The following is a 21,238-nucleotide window of genomic DNA, read 5'->3' on the forward strand; positions in this document are numbered from 1 at the left end:
TTTATAGTGGACGATTATTAGCTGCAGAGATGCTCCAGACACTGTATTTTAACTTTGTTTAAAATACTTTATTTTAAAGTATGTGATATCATTTAATTACAGAAATATATCGTATTAATAATTCAAAATGCTTTTTAAAAAATGTTTATTTTATAATTATAATATTTTCATATAAGATTAATTAATATTTCATATTTTAAGAATATTATTAAAATCATATTAAAAGGAAATTTTAAAATATACTGTATTAGTTGCAATAAACAAAATTGAAAAGTGTTTATAAGAGAAAACATACAAGGGTCACTTTTTTGAAATTGAGATTTATACATCATCTTTAAAGCTGAATAAACCAGCTTTCCATTGATGTATGGTTTGTTAGGATATTTGGCCGAGATACAACTATTTGAAAATCTGGAATCTGAGGGTGCAAAAAAATCTAAATATTGAGAAAATCGCCTTTAAATTTGTCCAAATGAAGTTATTAGCAATGCATATTACTAATCAAAAATTAAGTTTTGATATATTATATTATATATATACAGTGGTGTGAAAAAGTGTTGGATTTGTGCTCCAGGGTCACATATAATATTTATATATGATTAATTAATATTAATATTGAATATTTTAATAATATAATTAAAATAATATTACAAAATTTATTTATTTTTATTTATATATTTTTTTAAATTATAACAAAAATTGCAAAGTGTATATGAGAGTAGTGAAAGCATAGAAAAAGCATATTTTTGGGGATGCAGCTAATTGCTCACAAAAGAATAATCATCCTATTTGATGACTATTTATTGACATAATAAGATCTTAAAATGAAAAAAAATATGAATGAATCTGATTAGGCATTGTTTTATGACTATATAAAAGCTCCTGTTCTTCAAACAGGCCTCTAGAGCGCGGCTGGCGGAAGGTTAAAGAGGGAACATCAGTGCCCCCTAAAGTCCGCCTGAGGCAGGAGGTCGTGAGTGTGAACGGTCAGCGGAGAGGCCAACGGATAGCCGTGCCAGTCAAGAAGCTCTTCGCAAGAGAAAAGAGGCCATATGGATTGGGCATGGTGGGAAAGCTGACCAATCGAACATATCGCAAGCGCATCGACAGCTACGTGAAACAACAGATAGAGGACATGGATGATCGCAGGTACGAGAACTGAGTTCAGTTCAAACTCTTCTATTAGACTTTTAGAGATGCTTATAATAAGAGGTGGTTTCTATTTTGTTTTTCAGGCCTTTCTTTACATATTGGATAACATTCGTTCACATACTCATCACCATTTTGGCAGTGTGTATTTATGGCATTGCACCAGTGGGCTTCTCCCAGCATGAAACCGTCGATTCGGTGAGTGCTGCTACATTTTCAAAAGGTCCAGCATCTTTGACGCTCTATTCCTGTTTCTGACCATCTGGTGTTTGTCAACACATTTGTTTCTCCCCCCACAAAGGTCCTAAGAAATAAAGGCGTTTATGAAAACGTCAAATTTGTGCAGCAAGAGAACTTCTGGATTGGACCAAGTTCGGTGAGTCATTACTTTCTAAAGTCAACGTGCAGGAGCTTGAGTTATAATTCAACAAATATCTGATCTGAAGTTCTATCTAAAAAACTATCTTATCATGATGATCAGTGTTTTCAAGTCAAAGTATTTAGCAAGTAACCACAAAAACATCACGTATCACCAACCGGAAAGTTGATTGCTGAACTTTCGAGTTTGTGATACATGATGTTTTTGTGATTACTTTCTAAATACTTTGATGATGTGCATCAAAAGTCTGCATAAATGCACTTTTTTCTGTTATGCACTACCAAACGTTTTTTTTTTTTAAGAAATTATTACTTTTATTCAGCAAGAATGCATTCAATTGATGATCATAAGTAAGAGAAAAGACAGTTACATTGTTACAAAAGATTTCTATTTCGAATAAATGCTGCTTTTTTGTTCTTTTGCTATTCGTCAAAGAATCCTAAAAAAATCGCATCATGGTTTCCACAAAAATATTAAGCAACACAAGTGTTTTCAGCATGGATAATAATAAGAAAATCAGCATATTAGAATGATTTCTGAAGGATCGTGTGAAATTTCAGCTTTACCATCACGGGAATAAATGATATTTTAAAATATATTCAAATAGAAAATAGTGATTTTACATTGTAATAATATTTCACAATATTCATTTTTCTGTATTTTTGATCAAAGAAATACAGGCTTTGTGAACATAAGAAACTTCTTTCAAAACATTAAAACCTACTGACCCCAGTCTTTTAAATGCCTTTTCAGATGTGGCTTCAGTTCTCAAAATTGAAACTCTGATTATGTTGAAACATTTCATTTTCCTGTATAAAATGGTAACATAAGACAAGTCATTGTCTTCTTCTTATCAGGAAGCCTTGATTCATCTGGGAGCCAAATTCTCACCTTGTATGCGGCAGGATAACCAGGTACACGAGCTGATTAAAAAAAAGCGAAAACTGGAGCGAAATTCAGCTTGCTGTGTGCGCAACGACCGCTCTGGCTGTCTGCAGACCTCAGAGGAGGAATGCTCTGTAAGTACAGGAGCCGCAGACTCTCAAGATTATGCGTTTGTTCACCTGACTGAGAAGCTGTCAGGCCATTGACGTCTTCCTCTTTTTATTTCAGAGCACTTTGGCTGTGTGGGTGAAGTGGCCTCAGCATCCCAGCACTCCTCAGCTGGAGGGGAAGAACCGGGAGTATGGCTCTGTGTGTCATCAGGACCCCAGGTGAGGGAATATGGCATCACTCGATACTTCAGTTGACAATTTTCACAGAGACATTTCAAACACAAGACTGTACTATATTTTTGGCAGGACGTGTATAGAGCCGGCCTCAGTAGCTCCTCATGAGTGGCCTGATGACATTACCAAATGGCCGGTAAGTATTGCAGAAAATATAGTATATGTGACCCTGGAACCACAAAACCAGTCTTATAAAATGGATAGTTCCAGTCCTTGATTCTGATTGGTTGAGCCACGTTCGAAGCTGCTGTAAATTGCTCGGCAACCACTTTGTTGGAACCACAACTGATTCTGAGGAACTACATTGTTTGGTGGAAGAATACTGTTTTTATTTATATCATTACACTTTATTTGCTCTGTTTTATTCTGTGAAACCTTACTACGTATATGGAATAACCGTTTTATAAAAGCAATAAGCCCCGTGAAGCCATGGTTTACAGTGAACTTATAACAGCTAAGGGGGTTTTAGGCACTCCGCTTCACGTCATAATTCATCCCGAACGCGGAATAAACCAGCTTTCCATTGATGTATGGTTTGTTAGGATAGGACAATATTTGGCTGAGATACAACTATTTGAAAATCTGGAATTTGAGGGTGCAAAAAATTCAAAATGCTGAGAAAATCACCTTTAAAGTTGTCCAAATGAAGTTCTTAGCAATCCATATTACTAATCAAAAAGTATGTTTTGATATATTTACGGTAGGAAATTTACTAAATATCTTCATGCAACATGATCTTTACTTAATATCCTAATGATTTTTGGCATAAAAGAAAAATCGATCATTTTGACCCATACAATGTATTTTTGGCTATTGCTACAAATATACCCCAGCGACTTAAAGGGATAGTTCACCCAAAAATTAAAATTTGAAGTTTATCTGCTTACCCCCAGGGCATCCAAGATGTAGGTGACTTTGTTTCTTCAGTAGAACACAAACGAAGATTTTTAACACAAACCGTTGCAGTCTGTCAGTCCTATAAGAAAGGTGAATGGGAATCACGGCTTTGAGAGTAAAAAAAAACATACACAAACAAAACCAAATTAAACCATGCGGCTCGTGACGATACATTGATGTGTAGTTACAAAACGATCGGTCTGTGCAAGAAACTGAACAGTATTTATGTCGTTTTTTACCTCTGATTCACGCAATGTCTAAACTGTCCTGAGCGCTTTCTCAACAGCCGGCTGCGTGAGGCGTCTTCTTCTTTACGGTGGATCGTAGACTTATAGGTGCATTACCGCCACCTATCTCTCAAGTGGACCATTGACACTCCTAATTGAGATTGTAGATAGAGTGTCAATGGTCCATTTGAGAGATAGGTGGCGGTAATGCACTTATTACATCACATTTTCATTTTTGGGTGAACTATCCCTTTAAGACTGGTTTTGTGGTCTAGGGTCACATATATGAAAGAACTATGGTATTAGATGTGATAGCACCAAAGTACATTGTTGCAAGAGTTGGTTAGCTATACATTGTCCTAACACATTTCAAACACAAGACTGTACTATATTTTTGGCAGGACGTGTATAGAGCCGGCCTCAGTAGCTCCTCATGAGTGGCCTGATGACATTACCAAATGGCCGGTAAGTATTGCAGAAAATATAGTATATGTGACCCTGGAACCACAAAACCAGTCTTATAAAATGGATAGTTCCAGTCCTTGATTCTGATTGGTTGAGCCACGTTCGAAGCTGCTGTAAATTGCTCGGCAACCACTTTGTTGGAACCACAACTGATTCTGAGGAACTACATTGTTTGGTGGAAGAATACTGTTTTTATTTATATCATTACACTTTATTTGCTCTGTTTTATTCTGTGAAACCTTACTACGTATATGGAATAACCGTTTTATAAAAGCAATAAGCCCCGTGAAGCCATGGTTTACAGTGAACTTATAACAGCTAAGGGGGTTTTAGGCACTCCGCTTCACGTCATAATTCATCCCGAACGCGGAATAAACCAGCTTTCCATTGATGTATGGTTTGTTAGGATAGGACAATATTTGGCTGAGATACAACTATTTGAAAATCTGGAATTTGAGGGTGCAAAAAATTCAAAATGCTGAGAAAATCACCTTTAAAGTTGTCCAAATGAAGTTCTTAGCAATCCATATTACTAATCAAAAAGTATGTTTTGATATATTTACGGTAGGAAATTTACTAAATATCTTCATGCAACATGATCTTTACTTAATATCCTAATGATTTTTGGCATAAAAGAAAAATCGATCATTTTGACCCATACAATGTATTTTTGGCTATTGCTACAAATATACCCCAGCGACTTAAAGGGATAGTTCACCCAAAAATTAAAATTTGAAGTTTATCTGCTTACCCCCAGGGCATCCAAGATGTAGGTGACTTTGTTTCTTCAGTAGAACACAAACGAAGATTTTCAACACAAACCGTTGCAGTCTGTCAGTCCTATAAGAAAGGTGAATGGGAATCACGGCTTTGAGAGTAAAAAAAAACATACACAAACAAAACCAAATTAAACCATGCGGCTCGTGACGATACATTGATGTGTAGTTACAAAACGATCGGTCTGTGCAAGAAACTGAACAGTATTTATGTCGTTTTTTACCTCTGATTCACGCAATGTCTAAACTGTCCTGAGCGCTTTCTCAACAGCCGGCTGCGTGAGGCGTCTTCTTCTTTACGGTGGATCGTAGACTTATAGGTGCATTACCGCCACCTATCTCTCAAGTGGACCATTGACACTCCTAATTGAGATTGTAGATAGAGTGTCAATGGTCCATTTGAGAGATAGGTGGCGGTAATGCACTTATTACATCACATTTTCATTTTTGGGTGAACTATCCCTTTAAGACTGGTTTTGTGGTCTAGGGTCACATATATGAAAGAACTATGGTATTAGATGTGATAGCACCAAAGTACATTGTTGCAAGAGTTGGTTAGCTATACATTGTCCTAACATATGCATTACAGATCTGCACCAAATATAATTCTGGGAACCACACCAATCTGCCTCATATTGACTGTACTATCACCGGCCGGCCCTGTTGCATCGGCACTAAAGGGAGGTGAGGGCATCTGCTACTACTGACTCTCACACACTGCATGATCAACACTGGCACATTTGTTTAGTGGACATGGGTTTTTGCTTAGTGTGTATGTGGGTTTTTGAAAATGTCTTGTGTGTTGCTTTGCAGGTGTGAAATCACATCAAGGGAGTACTGTGACTTCATGAAGGGATACTTCCATGAGGAGGCAACCCTCTGCTCCCAAGTAAGAAGATTTAACCAGCGAAGCGCAGAAATAAGTCAAATATGTGCTATAAGAGATATTGAAGTACATTTAATGGTTACTTCGTATGAAATGGCGATGTACAACACAAAATTTAAAGATAGCAGATGAGATGCAAATACTGCTAAAAATTAAGTCTGAGCTGATAAATAAATGTTACATAAAAGTCAAAGCAAATGAAATTGTTTGCCAGGTCTTTATGAAGCTACACTATTGTTCAAAAGTTTGGGTTTGGTCATTTAAAAAAAAAAATACACAAAATTTAAAGATAGCAGATGAGATGCAAATACTGCTAAAAATTAAGTCTGAGCTGATAAATAAATGTTACATAAAAGTCAAAGCAAATGAAATTGTTTGCCAGGTCTTTATGAAGCTACACTATTGTTCAAAAGTTTGGGTTTGGTCATTTAAAAAAAAAAATTTTGACATTCTCTTATGCTCACTAGTGCTGCATTTATTTGATCAAAAATAGGTAAAACAGTAATATTGTGAAATATTACTATAATGTAAAATAACGTTTATATTTGAATATATTTAAAAAATGTAATTTATTCCTATGATGGAAAAGCTAAATTTTCAGCATCAATACTCCAGTTTCAGTGTCACATGATCCTTCAGAAATCATTCTACACTCTTAAAAATAAAGGTGCTTCACGATGCCATAGAAGAACCTTTTTTGTCTAAATGGTTCCATAAAGAAGCTTTAACATCTGAAGAACCTTTCTGTTTCACAAAAGGTTCTTTGTGGTGAAAGAAGGTTCTTCAGATTATAAAAAGGTTAGAAAGAGATGCTTCTTTAAAGAACCTTTGACTGAATGGTTCTTTGTGGAACCAAAATGGTTTTTCTATAGCATCACTGCGAAGAACCTTTTAAGCACCTTTATTTTTAAGAGTGTAGAATGATTTCTGAAGGATCATGTGACACTGAAACTGGAGTATTGATGCTGAAAATTTAGCTTTTCCATCATAGGAATAAATTACATTTTTTAAATATATTCAAATATAAACGTTATTTTACATTATAGTAATATTTCACAATATTACTGTTTTACCTATTTTTGATCAAATAAATGCAGCACTAGTGAGCATAAGAGAATGTCAAAATTTTTTTTTTTAAATGACCAAACCCAAACTTTTGAACAATAGTGTAGCTTCATAAAGACCTGGCAAACAATTTCATTTGCTTTGACTTTTATGTAACATTTATTTATCAGCTCAGACTTAATTTTTAGCAGTATTTGCATCTCATCTGCTATCTTTAAATTTTGTGTTGTACATCGCCATTTCATACGAAGTAACCATTAAATGTACTTCAATATCTCTTATAGCACATATTTGACTTATTTCTGCGCTTCGCTGGTTAAATCTTCTTACTTGGGAGCAGAGGGTTGCCTCCTCATGGAAGTATCCCTTCATGAAGTCACAGTACTCCCTTGATGTGATTTCACACCTGCAAAGCAACACACAAGACATTTTCAAAAACCCACATACACACTAAGCAAAAACCCATGTCCACTAAACAAATGTGCCAGTGTTGATCATGCAGTGTGTGAGAGTCAGTAGTAGCAGATGCCCTCACCTCCCTTTAGTGCCGATGCAACAGGGCCGGCCGGTGATAGTACAGTCAATATGAGGCAGATTGGTGTGGTTCCCAGAATTATATTTGGTGCAGATCTGTAATGCATATGTTAGGACAATGTATAGCTAACCAACTCTTGCAACAATGTACTTTGGTGCTATCACATCTAATACCATAGTTCTTTCATATATGTGACCCTAGACCACAAAACCAGTCTTAAAGGGATAGTTCACCCAAAAATGAAAATGTGATGTAATAAGTGCATTACCGCCACCTATCTCTCAAGTGGACCATTGACACTCCTAATTGAGATTGTAGATAGAGTGTCAATGGTCCATTTGAGAGATAGGTGGCGGTAATGCACTTATTACATCACATTTTCATTTTTGGGTGAACTATCCCTTTAAGACTGGTTTTGTGGTCTAGGGTCACATATATGAAAGAACTATGGTATTAGATGTGATAGCACCAAAGTACATTGTTGCAAGAGTTGGTTAGCTATACATTGTCCTAACATATGCATTATAGATCTGCACCAAATATAATTCTGGGAACCACACCAATCTGCCTCATATTGACTGTACTATCACCGGCCGGCCCTGTTGCATCGGCACTAAAGGGAGGTGAGGGTATCTGCTACTTCTGACTCTCACACACTGCATGATCAACACTGGCACATTTGTTTAGTGGACATGGGTTTTTGCTTAGTGTGTATGTGGGTTTTTGAAAATGTCTTGTGTGTTGCTTTGCAGGTGTGAAATCACATCAAGGGAGTACTGTGACTTCATGAAGGGATACTTCCATGAGGAGGCAACCCTCTGCTCCCAAGTAAGAAGATTTAACCAGCGAAGCGCAGAAATAAGTCAAATATGTGCTATAAGAGATATTGAAGTACATTTAATGGTTACTTCGTATGAAATGGCGATGTACAACACAAAATTTAAAGATAGCAGATGAGATGCAAATACTGCTAAAAATTAAGTCTGAGCTGATAAATAAATGTTACATAAAAGTCAAAGCAAATGAAATTGTTTGCCAGGTCTTTATGAAGCTACACTATTGTTCAAAAGTTTGGGTTTGGTCATTTAAAAAAAAAAATTTTGACATTCTCTTATGCTCACTAGTGCTGCATTTATTTGATCAAAAATAGGTAAAACAGTAATATTGTGAAATATTACTATAATGTAAAATAACGTTTATATTTGAATATATTTAAAAAATGTAATTTATTCCTATGATGGAAAAGCTAAATTTTCAGCATCAATACTCCAGTTTCAGTGTCACATGATCCTTCAGAAATCATTCTACACTCTTAAAAATAAAGGTGCTTAAAAGGTTCTTCGCAGTGATGCTATAGAAAAACCATTTTGGTTCCACAAAGAACCATTCAGTCAATGGTTCTTTAAAGAAGCATCTCTTTCTAACCTTTTTATAATCTGAAGAACCTTCTTTCACCACAAAGAACCTTTTGTGAAACAGAAAGGTTCTTCAGATGTTAAAGCTTCTTTATGGAACCATTTAGACAAAAAAGGTTCTTCTATGGCATCGTGAAGCACCTTTATTTTTAAGAGTGTAATAAGTTGATTTGCTGCTCAAGAAACATTTATTATTGTTAGCAATGTTAAAAACAACTGCTTATAAGTTTTTTTTTCTTTTTTGAAACCTTGTTAGTTTTTGCTTTTTAGGATTCTTTGGTAAGAAAGATAAAAAGAACAGTTTTATTTAAAATGGAAATCTTTTGTAACATTATAAATGTCTTAACTGTCACATTTGATCAGTTTAATGCATCCTTGCTGAATAAAAGCATTAATTTCTTTCCACAAAAAAAACGTACTAACTCCAAACTTTTCAACAGTAGTGTAACCCTTTAAGATCAGTTCAGGTCACAAGCGAGCATAAACCCTAGTCTAGTCGCCCACTAGACTAATGAGGCAGTGTGAATAAGAACGGAAGGTAAATCTACATTCTGCTAAGTGCGCTGTAATCACCATGAAGGTTGCCATGCTAATCTCCTCTGCATTGGCAAAATCTGTCTGAAAGGGCACACTGTGATTTGGCTGGGTCTGAAGCGTGTGCCAGCTTCAAGTGTTAACTTAAGACTTAGTGCTAAAAGTGTGTTAAATACTGTCTAATGTCTTAAGCGTGAAAATGCAATTTAATTTATTATTGGCAAAATTTCAGGATGTTTCCATTTCTGATGTTTTGTAATCTAAAGAAACACACTACTCTGTCCCTGTCAGGTGCACTGTATGGATGATGTGTGTGGCCTCCTTCCTTTCCTGAACCCTGAGGTCCCAGATCAGTTCTACCGCCTCTGGCTCTCACTGTTTCTGCATGCTGGGTGAGCGACTGCAGCCCTGTCCACATCAATAACAAAACGAGAAGGCAAAACTCACTGCAGACGAATGCTCTGTTCACACCTAGACAACCAAACAACAAAAGAGTGAAATATCGCAGACAAAAGACGAAAGTGAAATGAGAAAAAAATCACAGGCAGCATGGTCATGGACTGGTCAGAACAACAGCGAAACAAAAAAGTGAAACTATGCAAACAAAAGGTCCGTTCAGATCAAGAACAATACAAAAGCATATGACAGGTCTATTCAAACCAACAGCAAAACAAAGAGGCAAAAACTGTCATACAAAATGTCTATTCACACCACCATAAAAATAAACATTCATTCATACTTAGGGCAAAGACAAAAATATTACAGTGTGGTCATGAATTGGTCAAACAAACAGCAAAACAAAAAGCTTGCAACGAAATGAAAGGAAACGAAATGCAAACAAAAGGTCCATTTAGACAAATAACAACATGAAACGCATTTGACAGGTCTATTCACACCCAACAGCAAAATGAAAAATGGCAAATAAAACATCTATGTACATTAGGGTGGCCCTTATTTTTGGACTTTTGAAATCTTCCTCTCTCACCCTCCCAGTCAACTCTCCTTAATGAGAAATGGAAACAAACCAAATTTTGCTGAGATTGGACTACGTTTAGGGTGTGCTCAACAAAGTTGAAATTCTTCATATAGTCTTAATGATAATAATAGCACGTAATTAATAATTATACAAAACCTTCTTTATACAAAAACTGTGTTTACTACTGTGTTGTTAGTCTTAAAATGTTAAATTGCATCAGTGTCGATTCCCTTGTGGACAGTGCGCTGACATGTAGTGCCGTTGCGCTTCAGGTGTCCCGAGTTCGAGTCCCAGCTTGTGGACCTAGGAACACACTCTTGTAATGAAGAAGTTAAGAGTGTTTTGCCATTGTCGTGACATGGTAACCCATACTCAGAATTTGTGCTCTGCATTTAACCCATCAAAGTGCACACAGCAGTGAGTAGTAAACACAACTCATACATAAACCGTGAACACACACCCAGAGCAGTGGGCAGCCATTTGAGGGTTCGATGTCTTGCTCAAGGGTACCTGAGTCATGGTATTGAGGGTGGAAGAGAGCACTGGTCATTCTCTCCCCTTCAGGTTACAAGTCTGACTCTCTAACCATTAGGCCACAACTGCCCCGCATCTCAAAAATACAAAATACATTTGAGCACACTCTAAATGACAAATTATCTGGATGAAATTTTGCATACATTACTAACTTCTAGTGGAGAAATATATAAGAGGGTGAGAGGTAAACATTTCCCCCCCAAAAAATTACCCCCCCCCCCAATAAAGGCCATCCTACATCAAGAGTATGTAGGACATCAAGAGTAAAACAAAAATTCACAAGTACACATTCATTCCTACAGCAAAACAACAAAGTACAACATTGCAAACGAAGACGAAATTAAAACAAAATAGCAAAATATCACAGACAATGTGGTCACACCAAAAGCGAACCAAAAAAGTGAAACTATGCATCTGTTCAGATCTAGAAAAACATCAAAGGCAAATGATCTGTCTTTTCAAACCAAGAGAGAAACGAAAAAGGCAAAAATTTGCAAACAAAATATCTGCTTCACATTTAATGCAACAATACAGATACTGGTACATATTAATGCATGTGTCTCCTCTAGAGTTTCAGAAGAGATTTAATAAACTGCTCACACTGCCAAAATACAGTCTGCAATGACAATTCAAATATATTGACTCAATTTCTCATCAGAATCCGCACAGACCAAATTATTAGAGCTATGCAGTCAATATTCATTTTACAGCTCTGCTCTCATGCATGCGTCCACAATTGTCTCGGGAGTTTCTGTTTTTATTCCTTCATTTGATAGTTCATACTCAAATGAAACGAAGAAATCTTCTGAGCAATTAAAAAGAACAACCCATAAGCTATAACAACTCCTCTGGGTTTTAATTATGTACACGTGCTGGAATGTTTTACCCATAAGCACCATACCCCATGCTGCACTGTTTATCTCAGATGCTCCAAAAGCTGACACACACGATCAGATTATCTGCTTTAAGAAACAGCTGACACTTGGAGAAGAGGCTGCTTTTTAGTATGGCGTGATCTGTAGTAGTAATCAAAAAGAGTGCTTCACTGAGCTGCACTTTGGCTCTTTGCCTTCCTTAAGACGGCTCAGTAGATTAACGCTTCTGCACGTGCCTCTGTCACACACCTTTATCATCACTCTCTCAAACGTCCTTGAACCTGCTGAAGGATTGGTGTGGTTACTGTTGCATATTTGTTCGTGTTTGGTGGCCATTGCACATTGCATTTGATAATAACAGCATTTGTGGAGGCTCTTGTTGTGACATGCCTTTGCCACATTTTTATGAGACAGCTGACAGAAGTGTAATTATGACACAGGCAGTGGTTTGCTTGGACATAATTTGGAGTCAGTGGCATCATATCTTGTATGAAGGGAATGTTTATGACCACTGTAGCCATGTCAGAATGTTGTGGTGTGTTGGGAATGAAAAATATGCATTCAAATTTATAAAGATGTCATAGCAGCTTATAAACAATATGCTTGAAACGTTCTCTCTGTTCCCATCTGTTAAAAACAGGATTCTGCATTGCCTGGTGTCGGTATGTTTTCAGATGACAATTCTTCGAGACCTAGAGAAGTTGGCTGGGTGGCTACGAATATCTATCATTTATATCCTGAGTGGCATCACAGGAAACCTGGCTAGTGCCATCTTCCTCCCCTACAGAGCTGAGGTGAGCCCCACTTGATGCATTTTGCCTCTTTTCTACCCATAGGGTGCTACAAGCGGCCCCTTAAACCTGCTGGTCTAGAAATAGAAATCGCTAACATTAGACATACAGAAAACTAGATCACCCATTTGTTAATCAGTGACACTATCTGAACTCGATGTGATAAGACACATATCAACTTGATGGATATCCTGTGTATTTTGTGTTGCACAGTGGCTACAGCTGCTTTATTTTTCATGCTTAAAATGAAGTTATTTTATTTATAAATATCCTGTGATCAAATAGATTTTTATGAATGTTATTAATTAGTGACACATCTTTGGCTGGCTCTAGTAATTTCTTAAAAAATCAGTTTTTATTTTTATACATAATTTGAATACACTTTGGCTAAAAGGTAATACAATTAAATGTTTGTTTTTTTCAGAAATGGCATAAAGGTTTTTCAAAACTATATGAACAAACAGTGTACTTATGTGTTTTAAGCTGGATTTTTGAATGATGTTTTAATTTTCTGTATTATGGATGACATTCTTTGTTGTAAATACAACACAGATTATTGGAGTATGTTTTACAAATTATTTCATCTTTTCTATTTCACAATTTCCTGCTTAATTCAACGTGTTACTTGCTGTTTCTCTATAATTATTTGTGAAATTTACTAGAAAATTTACTTTTTTTCTACACCAATTTTTGTATTATTTATTTATATATCTATTTATTTCAGTGTGTGTGACAGTTATGCCATTGTTTGGGAGCATCAGCTAAGACAACCAAACCATTTTGATTTAAAATATTTTCTGAAAGCACCCCTGAGATTTTAAGTTAATTTTTCCATAATTTAACAACACATTCCCGTTTACAGTTCTTTGATGCACTAAAAAGAAAATTGGTGTAAACACAATTTTCATTTATAAATTGCTAGTTAATTTACAGTGTTTTTTGGCTAATTGTCACTTGATGATTGGTGACAGAAAATGCCATCTTTTTTGTTTTTATTTTACAATTATTTATTTTAAGTGTACAGTTCTATGACTGAATTTACAAACCCCCTGCAGTTCCCTCATGAACCACCAGGGGGTTTGTGAACCCAAGTTTAAGAAAACCTTGGGCTAATGCACCAAGTACACTTCAGTTTTATATGCGTACAGTCAAACACGCAGCCTTTCAAAGTATACTCCATTTGATAGTGTGTGCGAACGCAGGCGGTCGACACGTGCTCTAGAAAGCTTCATCTTAGTCCATCGCTCTATTTTTCCTCTAGAAGTTATAACCAGTAAAAATGTTGTTGCGCTCTTTTAAACTCAAGTTGCTGCTCTCTCATAACCCTCTCACACAAGCACTTCTCAAAACGGCCGTCTGTTGTTGTTGCAGTTTGTTGTTGTTCTTGTTCTGTCTCTTTAGTTTAATTTTCTACTGTGAAACAACGATGTGAGCCAGTGTTGCCACCTTGTGGAACAACTGATTAGTGCAAAACCAAGTTAATACTCATGTGCATACATCATGAGCAAAATTTGCATCATGCACACTATTCGCTGAACCTCGCATACATGGAAAAAGTGAAGTATACTTTGGGCTTAAAGGGATAGTTCACCCAAAAATTCTGTCATTAATTACTCACCCTCATGTCGTTCCAAACCCGTAAGACCTTCGTTCATCTTCGGAACACAAATGAAGATATTTTTGATGCATTCCGAGAGCTCTCTGACCCTCACATAGACAGCAAGGATCCTTACACGATCAAGACTCAGAAACATAGCAAGGAGATTGTTACAATAATCCATGTGACATCAGTGGTTCAACCGTAACTTTACGATGCTACAAGAATGCTTTTTGTGGCCAAAGAAAACAAAAATAATGACTTTATTCAACAATTCGTCTCCTCCGCATCACCCTATAGCACCATTTTGGAGAGTATCACGTGAACAACGTATGCAATGTATGTACACGGATACGTTGTTTATGTTCAGATCAAAGTGCAAACAACGTAAACAGTGTATCCGTGTACAGTGCAGCTGACACAGAACAGCATACGTTGTTTACATATGTGATACTCTCCAAAATGGCGCTATAGTGTGACGCGGAGGAGACGAATTGTTCCCAAAGAAAACAAAAATAATGACTTTATTCAACAATTCATCTCCTCCGCATCACCCTATAGCACCATTTTGGAGAGTATCACGTGAACAACGTATGCAATGTATGTACACGGATACGTTGTTTATGTTCAGATCAAAGTGCAAACAACGTAAACAGTGTATCCGTGTACAGTGCAGCTGACACAGAACAGCATACGTTGTTTACATATGTGATACTCTCCAAAATGGCGCTATAGTGTGACGCGGAGGAGACGAATTGTTGAATAAAGTCATTAAGTCGAATCTTAATTTGTGTTCCGAAGATGAACAAAGGTCTTACAGGTTTAGAACGACATGAGGGTGAGTAATTAATGACAGAATTTTCATTTTTGGGTGAACTATCCCTTTAAGAGAACCAGCACCATATTGGTGGAAAAGGTATTTTACTGATGTATCTCTGGCACTGAGCTTGACCTTCCTTTGCTGTCTCCATGCGTCTCTAGGTGGGTCCAGCTGGCTCTCAGTTCGGCATCCTGGCCTGTCTGTTTGTGGAGCTGATCCAGAGCTGGCAGATTCTGGCTCAGCCGTGGAGAGCCTTCACTAAGCTACTGTGCGTGGTGCTCTTTCTGTTCGCTTTCGGCCTGCTGCCCTGGATCGATAACTTCGCCCACATCTGCGGATTCATCTCAGGCTTCTTCCTCTCCTTCGCCTTCCTGCCCTACATCAGCTTCGGCCGGCTGGACATGTACCGCAAGCGCTGCCAGATCATCATCTTCCTGGTGGTGTTCGTGGGCCTGTTCGCGGGACTCGTGGTGCTCTTCTACGTGTCTCCCATCAAGTGTGAGTGGTGCGAGCTGCTCACCTGCATTCCTTTCACCGACAAGTTCTGTGAGAAGTATGACCTCAATGCGCACCTCCATTGAGGGAGAGGCGGGGCTTCGGGGAGAGAGGGATTCGATTGGTCGTTGATCTGCATCTGTCAGTGTTCATCCAGTTGCACTTCGTCTCGCCCCAAATGAAGCCCTTTCTGTGAACTTGGACAGTATGCTTGTGTTGTTGTTTTTTTTACTAAAGTGTAAGTTGGATCTCCACTTTGACCATGATTTTAGGAATGAAGATCGCTTTTTAACGTACCATAAAGTTTTATGCAGTCTGTTGATAAGGGTGTCTGATAATCATACGAAAACAGGGTCACCCTCGCCCGAAAACTTTCTTCACACTACAGTCTCAGAAGGCAGTGTCATAAAAAAAGCACTGGTACACCAAACGGAGAACACGTCTTCTCCAATTTGATTGTTGTACTTTTTTATGTTTTAGCATGTCAGGAGTAGGTTTGTCTTTGTTTAGTTGACCTCAGAATCCAGGGACGAAAAACTCTGTACCTTTGGTGCCTTGATAAATGTACCTACTACTGCCATATTTTCGTTACACGTTGAGCACTCAAATGATATTCTTTTATTTGTGTGTTACTTCTAATGGAGTAATGGTTGATTATGAAAGGGTAGTGTTTTAGCTACCCAATTTACTCACTTGTTACAGAATACAGCTAAAACAACCTGCACCTCTGAAGTTTGTCTGTTTTTCTTGTCTACTAGACTCCAAACTAGCACTAAATTATGGAAGCCCATTTCCAAACAATACAAATAAAAAGGTAACTTTCTTGTGAGACGTTACATCTCGCAATTGTGACATTGTTTCTCATAATTGCAATGTTAGATCTTGCAATGTGACTATTTCTCATAATTGCAACTTATCTCAGTGACATAATATATCTCACAATTGTGACTTTATTTCCCATAATTGAGACTTTATCTCACAATGTGACTATTTTTCATTTTTCAAAAGTTACATCTCGCAATATGAGTATATGACTTTATTTCTCATAAGTGCAGCTTTATTTCTTACAATATAACTTAATATCTCACAGTTGTAACCTTGTTTCTTGTAATCTGCAACGTTATATCTCGCAATGTGACTATTTTCTCATAATTGTAACTTTATATCTCACAGTGACTTAATATCATGCAATTGTGACTATATAGTAAGTAGCAAAAAAAGTAGCAAAATAATTGACTTTTTCTCATGATGTGACTATTTTTAATAATCGCGACATTACATCTCGCAATATAAGTATATCGCAATGTGACTATTTCTCACAATTGCAACTTTATTTCTTACAGTGTGACAATATCTCAATTGTAACCTTTTTTCTTCTAATTTGTGACTTTACCTTGCAATTGTGACAAGATCAAAATTGTAACTTCATATCTCACAGTGACTTCATATTAGGCAATTGTGACTTTATAAGTAGCAAGGTGACTTTATTTCTCATAATTGTGACTTCATATCTCACAACTGTCTTTAAATCTCACAGTGCAGCTTTATTAGTTTAATTTCCTTACTTTTTTATCTCTGAGGCAGAAACAGACTTCTATACTAAACCACACTGACCAGTTTTGGAACTAAATTTAAGATGTACCAAGGGTAATAACAATATGTATCCATAAACCCAAAGAAATGCTGGTAACATTTTACAATAAGGTTCCATTTGGTAACATAAGACTATATTAACTACAGTAAAAATGAGAAATACTTTTAAAGCATTAAATAATCTTAGGGCCCTATCATACACCCGGCACAATGCGGCGCCAGGTGCGACGCAAGTGTTTTTGCTAGTTTCATCCCGACGCAGTTGTCATTTTCACGTCCTGCGCCACGTTATTTAAATAGCAAATGCATTTACCATTATGGGCATGCTGGTCTGAAAACGAGGTGTGTTCTGGCGTGTTGCTATTCTGAGGCAACTGAAATAGACTGCGCCATTGACCAACAAAAACCTGGTCTAAAGTAAATGGCGCAGTAGTTTTTTTGTTATTTAAAGAGCGCGTTAGTATAGGCGGGTCCACAGCGCGCGTACACTCTGCTTATTACACACACAGGGATGTGCAGCAGCACACAAACATGCCAAATATAAAAAATTAAAGGATTGCAATGTAAAAGATTATTACTATGTCGGTTACATAAATATAAAAATGCCTACATGTCATAATGGATAGTCATTGCATGTATCAGAATTAGGCTACCTATTTGCTCACGCACAAGCAGCTCCGTTTCATCTCTGGAGACGCGTCTGTCTTTGCGCTTGCAAATTCCACCGTGTAAATAGCAAATCCGTCATGGCACGAGCACAACTGGCTCTTAAAGGGAATGGGAGATGAGACTCTGATTGGTTTATTGCACGTTATGCCCAAAAACACACCCATTACTCATTAAGAGAATAGGGACAACCATTTTAGACCATGCGCGGGGCGCGCAGACCGTTTTCCCCGTCGTTAAACTAGCAAAAGTGTATTTGGACACGCCCTAAGTGCACCTGCGCCGTGCGCTTTAGACCATGCACTTAGATCGTTAAAATAGGGCCCTTAATGTTAATTTCAACATTTACTAATACATGATTAAAATCAAAAGTCGTATCTGTCAATATTGTCAGTTACATCAGTTGTACAAGTCAGTTGCATCTGACTTTATTGTAAAGTGTTACTGAAATGCTTTCTCACCACTGTGCATAGAAAATACAAATGACAAAAATATAGCTTTGTTAGATTTGTATTTTTATTGATTATTGATTGATTACGCATGATAAATGAGTGCATAGGTAAGTCTCTGGTTCTTGCTCAAGTGGTAGTAGGACTTTGAGCCAGTGATTGCCGACAGCTGTCCAGAATCTACGCATGGTGTCCTGAATCAGGATTGAATGAGCTAAAGAAACTAACATCCGCTGTTTCGTCGTGCATAAGCCAGGCCTCCAAGCTGATACTCCATCTCTGTGAAGGCCAAAGCCCCCACAGCGATGGCTGAGAGACCTTTCTCCTTAAAGCCAGCCTTCTGGTAGAAGGGCACCAGGAACTCCTCACAGACCAGCAGGGCCCGGCGTAGACCGGGGAGACAGCGCAGGTACTGCAGATATCGCCAAAGCACGATGGAGCCTTTGCCCTGTTGTCGACAGTGGCGGTGCACAGACAACACGTGGATGTGTACCGTGGGAGAGTCTGGAATGTGTGTGGTCAAGGCTTCCTGGATCAAATGGTCAAAAGAGGGTTAGAATGTAAACCTAAAGTGAAGTTATTGATCTACATGATAACAGGTTTCTTTAAAGAATCATGTTTCTCACCTGTTCTAGTTTCTCTTTGTCCCAGCCAGATCCAATGATGAAGGCCACCAGCTGACCCTCTTCAAACCATCCCATCGAGAGCTCAGGACACTGGCCCAGGAAACTAAGCACCTCATCAAGGGTGAGTGGACATTCACCGGAAACAGAGATAAACGCTGCAGAGGGGAAAATACAGGGGTGAGTCAACCCTGTTATACCAATGCAAACAAGAGCTTATTGGCGGATTATCAGGTTTATCACATTAAGATCTGCATGTTGACTAGAGTCTTCTAGTTTTCTAGAGCTTAGGGGGTGATTTGTTTTAACAGGTAGGAATTATTAACTGCCCTTAACCGAAATAATGTAACATTATATATAAGTAAAACCATTTGTTGCCTATCCAGATGTTTGTTGGTGTGTTTTTACAGTAATCTATGGGGCACTAATTGTAAAATACCCAATACCCAATCTTTTTTTAAATTGAAATTCATTTTGCTTTATTGGTATGACATACACTACCTTTCAATCAAACGTTTGGGGGTTTGAATGATTTTTTTAAAGAAGTTTTTTTGCTCACCAAGCTGCATTTTTTCAATTAAAAACAAAATCCTATTATGACTTATTTAATTTTAAATTGTAATAATATTGTGAAATATTATTACAATTTAAAATAAGTGTTTTCTGCTAAGATATATTTTTACATTTTATTTCTGTGATGGAAAAGCTGAATTTTCAGCATCATTACTGCAGTCTTCAGTGTCACATGATCTATCATTTATTAATCGAATATGCTATTAATATAATTTGCTGCTCAAGAAACATTTCTTATTATTATCAATGTTGAAAACAGTTGTGCTGCTTAATATTTTGGTGGAAAATGCAAAAAATTTTCTGACGTTGATGAAAAGAAAGTTCGAAATTACAACATTTATTTAAAATATAAATATTTTGTAATATTATAAATGTCTTTACTGTAATTAATGCATCCTTGATGAAAAAAAGTATTTTTTTCTATTAAAAGTTTTTTTTGCTGACCCCAAATAGGTGGTGTATTTTAGTACATATTGCCAAAACATTTTAGAAAATGAAATAAAAAAAAGAAAGTAGATAGATAACTTATTTAAAATAAGTTAAATAATTAAGCAACCCAACCACCAGATTTCCTAGAGAAATGCCTTCCGCAGGGATCAAGTGTGTATGAGCTGCTTAAACTACATTCACTCGGGATAACTAACACAAAAAGAGTGTTTTTATCTAAAAACATGTTTCAGATTATTAACACTGACTGCGCAATCAATAGGTAATTCTGCCACTGTATTTTGGTAAATCCCAGTATAACCCCACCATGTGTGCGTGAAACATCTTACCTTCTCTCTCTATCTCAAACACACTAATGGCGTCCTGTGGGGTGAGATTTCGAAACTCGCTGGCAGGTAACGTGTGTCGTCGCTGCCGTCGAGAACTGGCAACACTTAGCGGTGTCTTCAGAAAGAATGGCTTCAGGAAGGGTGAGCTGATGACCTGCGGTGCCATGGTCTGACACACACACACTTCTGATGGCTGGAGGACAGTGCGGTCTGAAATACTAACGCAGCCTCTTCAGCTCTTAGTTTTCCCTCACTTCAGAGTTTTAGGACACTGCTGTCTTTCCCTCAGTGGATTTGTCCGGCCGCTCTCTTCTACGGTCTGAAGTGTTTGAGTCCTATCACACTACCTCCTATTCTTTAACCCTCCCCCCGTCCCTCTCTTTGTCCCGGCCCGCCCCGATCTGCTAAAGTGTCCCGTCTTTAGAGGGATAGTGATGTGCGCACGTGCCAGGTGAAGCTGCAGCAATCTCCTAAGAGTCTGTGAGCTAATAGCCTACTCACAACGCAGCTCCAAATGCTTACCCAGAAACTGATTGTACAGCTAAAGAAAGCTCTGTTACGTATTTGGTGTTACCAAATTCAGCAAGCCGGTGCTTAAAAAGAAAACAAGGATGGCATCGGCTGATAAATACACTCACAGGGCCAATAAACAGAAGTGGTGTATCGTCAAATCATGTAACAGTTCCAAAATCTTTGGGTTATCGTCAGTTTGTCAAGGCATAATGAACATTACACTACCATTCAACTGCATTTATTTGATAAAAAATACAGTTTTAACTGGTATGAATTATTAACTACCCTTAACCAAAATCAAAGTCATCACAATGTAACAAAGTATAAGTAAAACTGTTTTTTTTAACCTATCCATGTGTGTTGGTGTGTTTTTTAAAAGGTTTTATGTGGCACCAATTGT

General features: G+C 37.4%; 2 protein-coding genes across 3 annotated transcripts in view; one reads left to right on the forward strand and one right to left on the reverse strand.

Annotated features, from left to right (window-relative positions):
• Positions 1-16,410, forward strand: part of rhbdf1a (rhomboid 5 homolog 1a (Drosophila)) — a 68,969-nt gene extending 52,559 nt beyond the window's left edge. For both annotated transcript variants that reach the window (XM_016275891.1, XM_016275892.1), the window contains 11 exons: positions 898-1,149; positions 1,236-1,347; positions 1,451-1,525; positions 2,386-2,547; positions 2,642-2,742; positions 2,830-2,893; positions 5,712-5,806; positions 5,936-6,011; positions 9,849-9,949; positions 12,583-12,736; positions 15,312-16,410. In XM_016275891.1, coding sequence (XP_016131377.1) covers positions 898-1,149; positions 1,236-1,347; positions 1,451-1,525; positions 2,386-2,547; positions 2,642-2,742; positions 2,830-2,893; positions 5,712-5,806; positions 5,936-6,011; positions 9,849-9,949; positions 12,583-12,736; positions 15,312-15,731 — 1,612 coding nt within the window. In that variant the 3' untranslated portion in view covers positions 15,732-16,410. The remainder of the gene's footprint in view (positions 1-897; positions 1,150-1,235; positions 1,348-1,450; positions 1,526-2,385; positions 2,548-2,641; positions 2,743-2,829; positions 2,894-5,711; positions 5,807-5,935; positions 6,012-9,848; positions 9,950-12,582; positions 12,737-15,311) is intronic.
• Positions 16,411-18,420: 2,010 nt separating this feature from the next.
• On the reverse strand, positions 18,421-20,733 carry LOC107588006 (serotonin N-acetyltransferase-like). The gene is made up of 3 exons (XM_016275988.1): positions 20,326-20,733; positions 18,980-19,134; positions 18,421-18,882 (listed from the first exon to the last, which is right to left on the reverse strand). Exons 1-3 carry the CDS (start codon positions 20,489-20,491, stop codon positions 18,577-18,579), a joined length of 627 nt encoding a protein of 208 aa, XP_016131474.1. The 5' UTR covers positions 20,492-20,733; the 3' UTR covers positions 18,421-18,576.
• Between the last annotated feature and the right edge of the window lie 505 nt (positions 20,734-21,238).

Source organism: Sinocyclocheilus grahami, unplaced genomic scaffold, assembly GCF_001515645.1.
Source record: "Sinocyclocheilus grahami isolate Dianchi unplaced genomic scaffold, SAMN03320097.WGS_v1.1 scaffold97.1, whole genome shotgun sequence".
Taxonomy (NCBI): domain Eukaryota; kingdom Metazoa; phylum Chordata; class Actinopteri; order Cypriniformes; family Cyprinidae; genus Sinocyclocheilus; species Sinocyclocheilus grahami.

Bases quoted from the DNA above. Each gene is read 5' to 3' on its own strand.
- LOC107588006 (XM_016275988.1), bottom strand. From the start codon at position 20,491: ATGGCACCGCAGGTCATCAGCTCACCCTTCCTGAAGCCATTCTTTCTG. The intron at 19,135-20,325 runs GTAAGATGTTTC...TCCCCTCTGCAG, and splicing joins GTTTGAGATAGAGAGAGAAG to CGTTTATCTCTGTTTCCGGT. The intron at 18,883-18,979 runs GTGAGAAACATG...CATTTGATCCAG, and splicing joins ACAAAGAGAAACTAGAACAG to GAAGCCTTGACCACACACAT.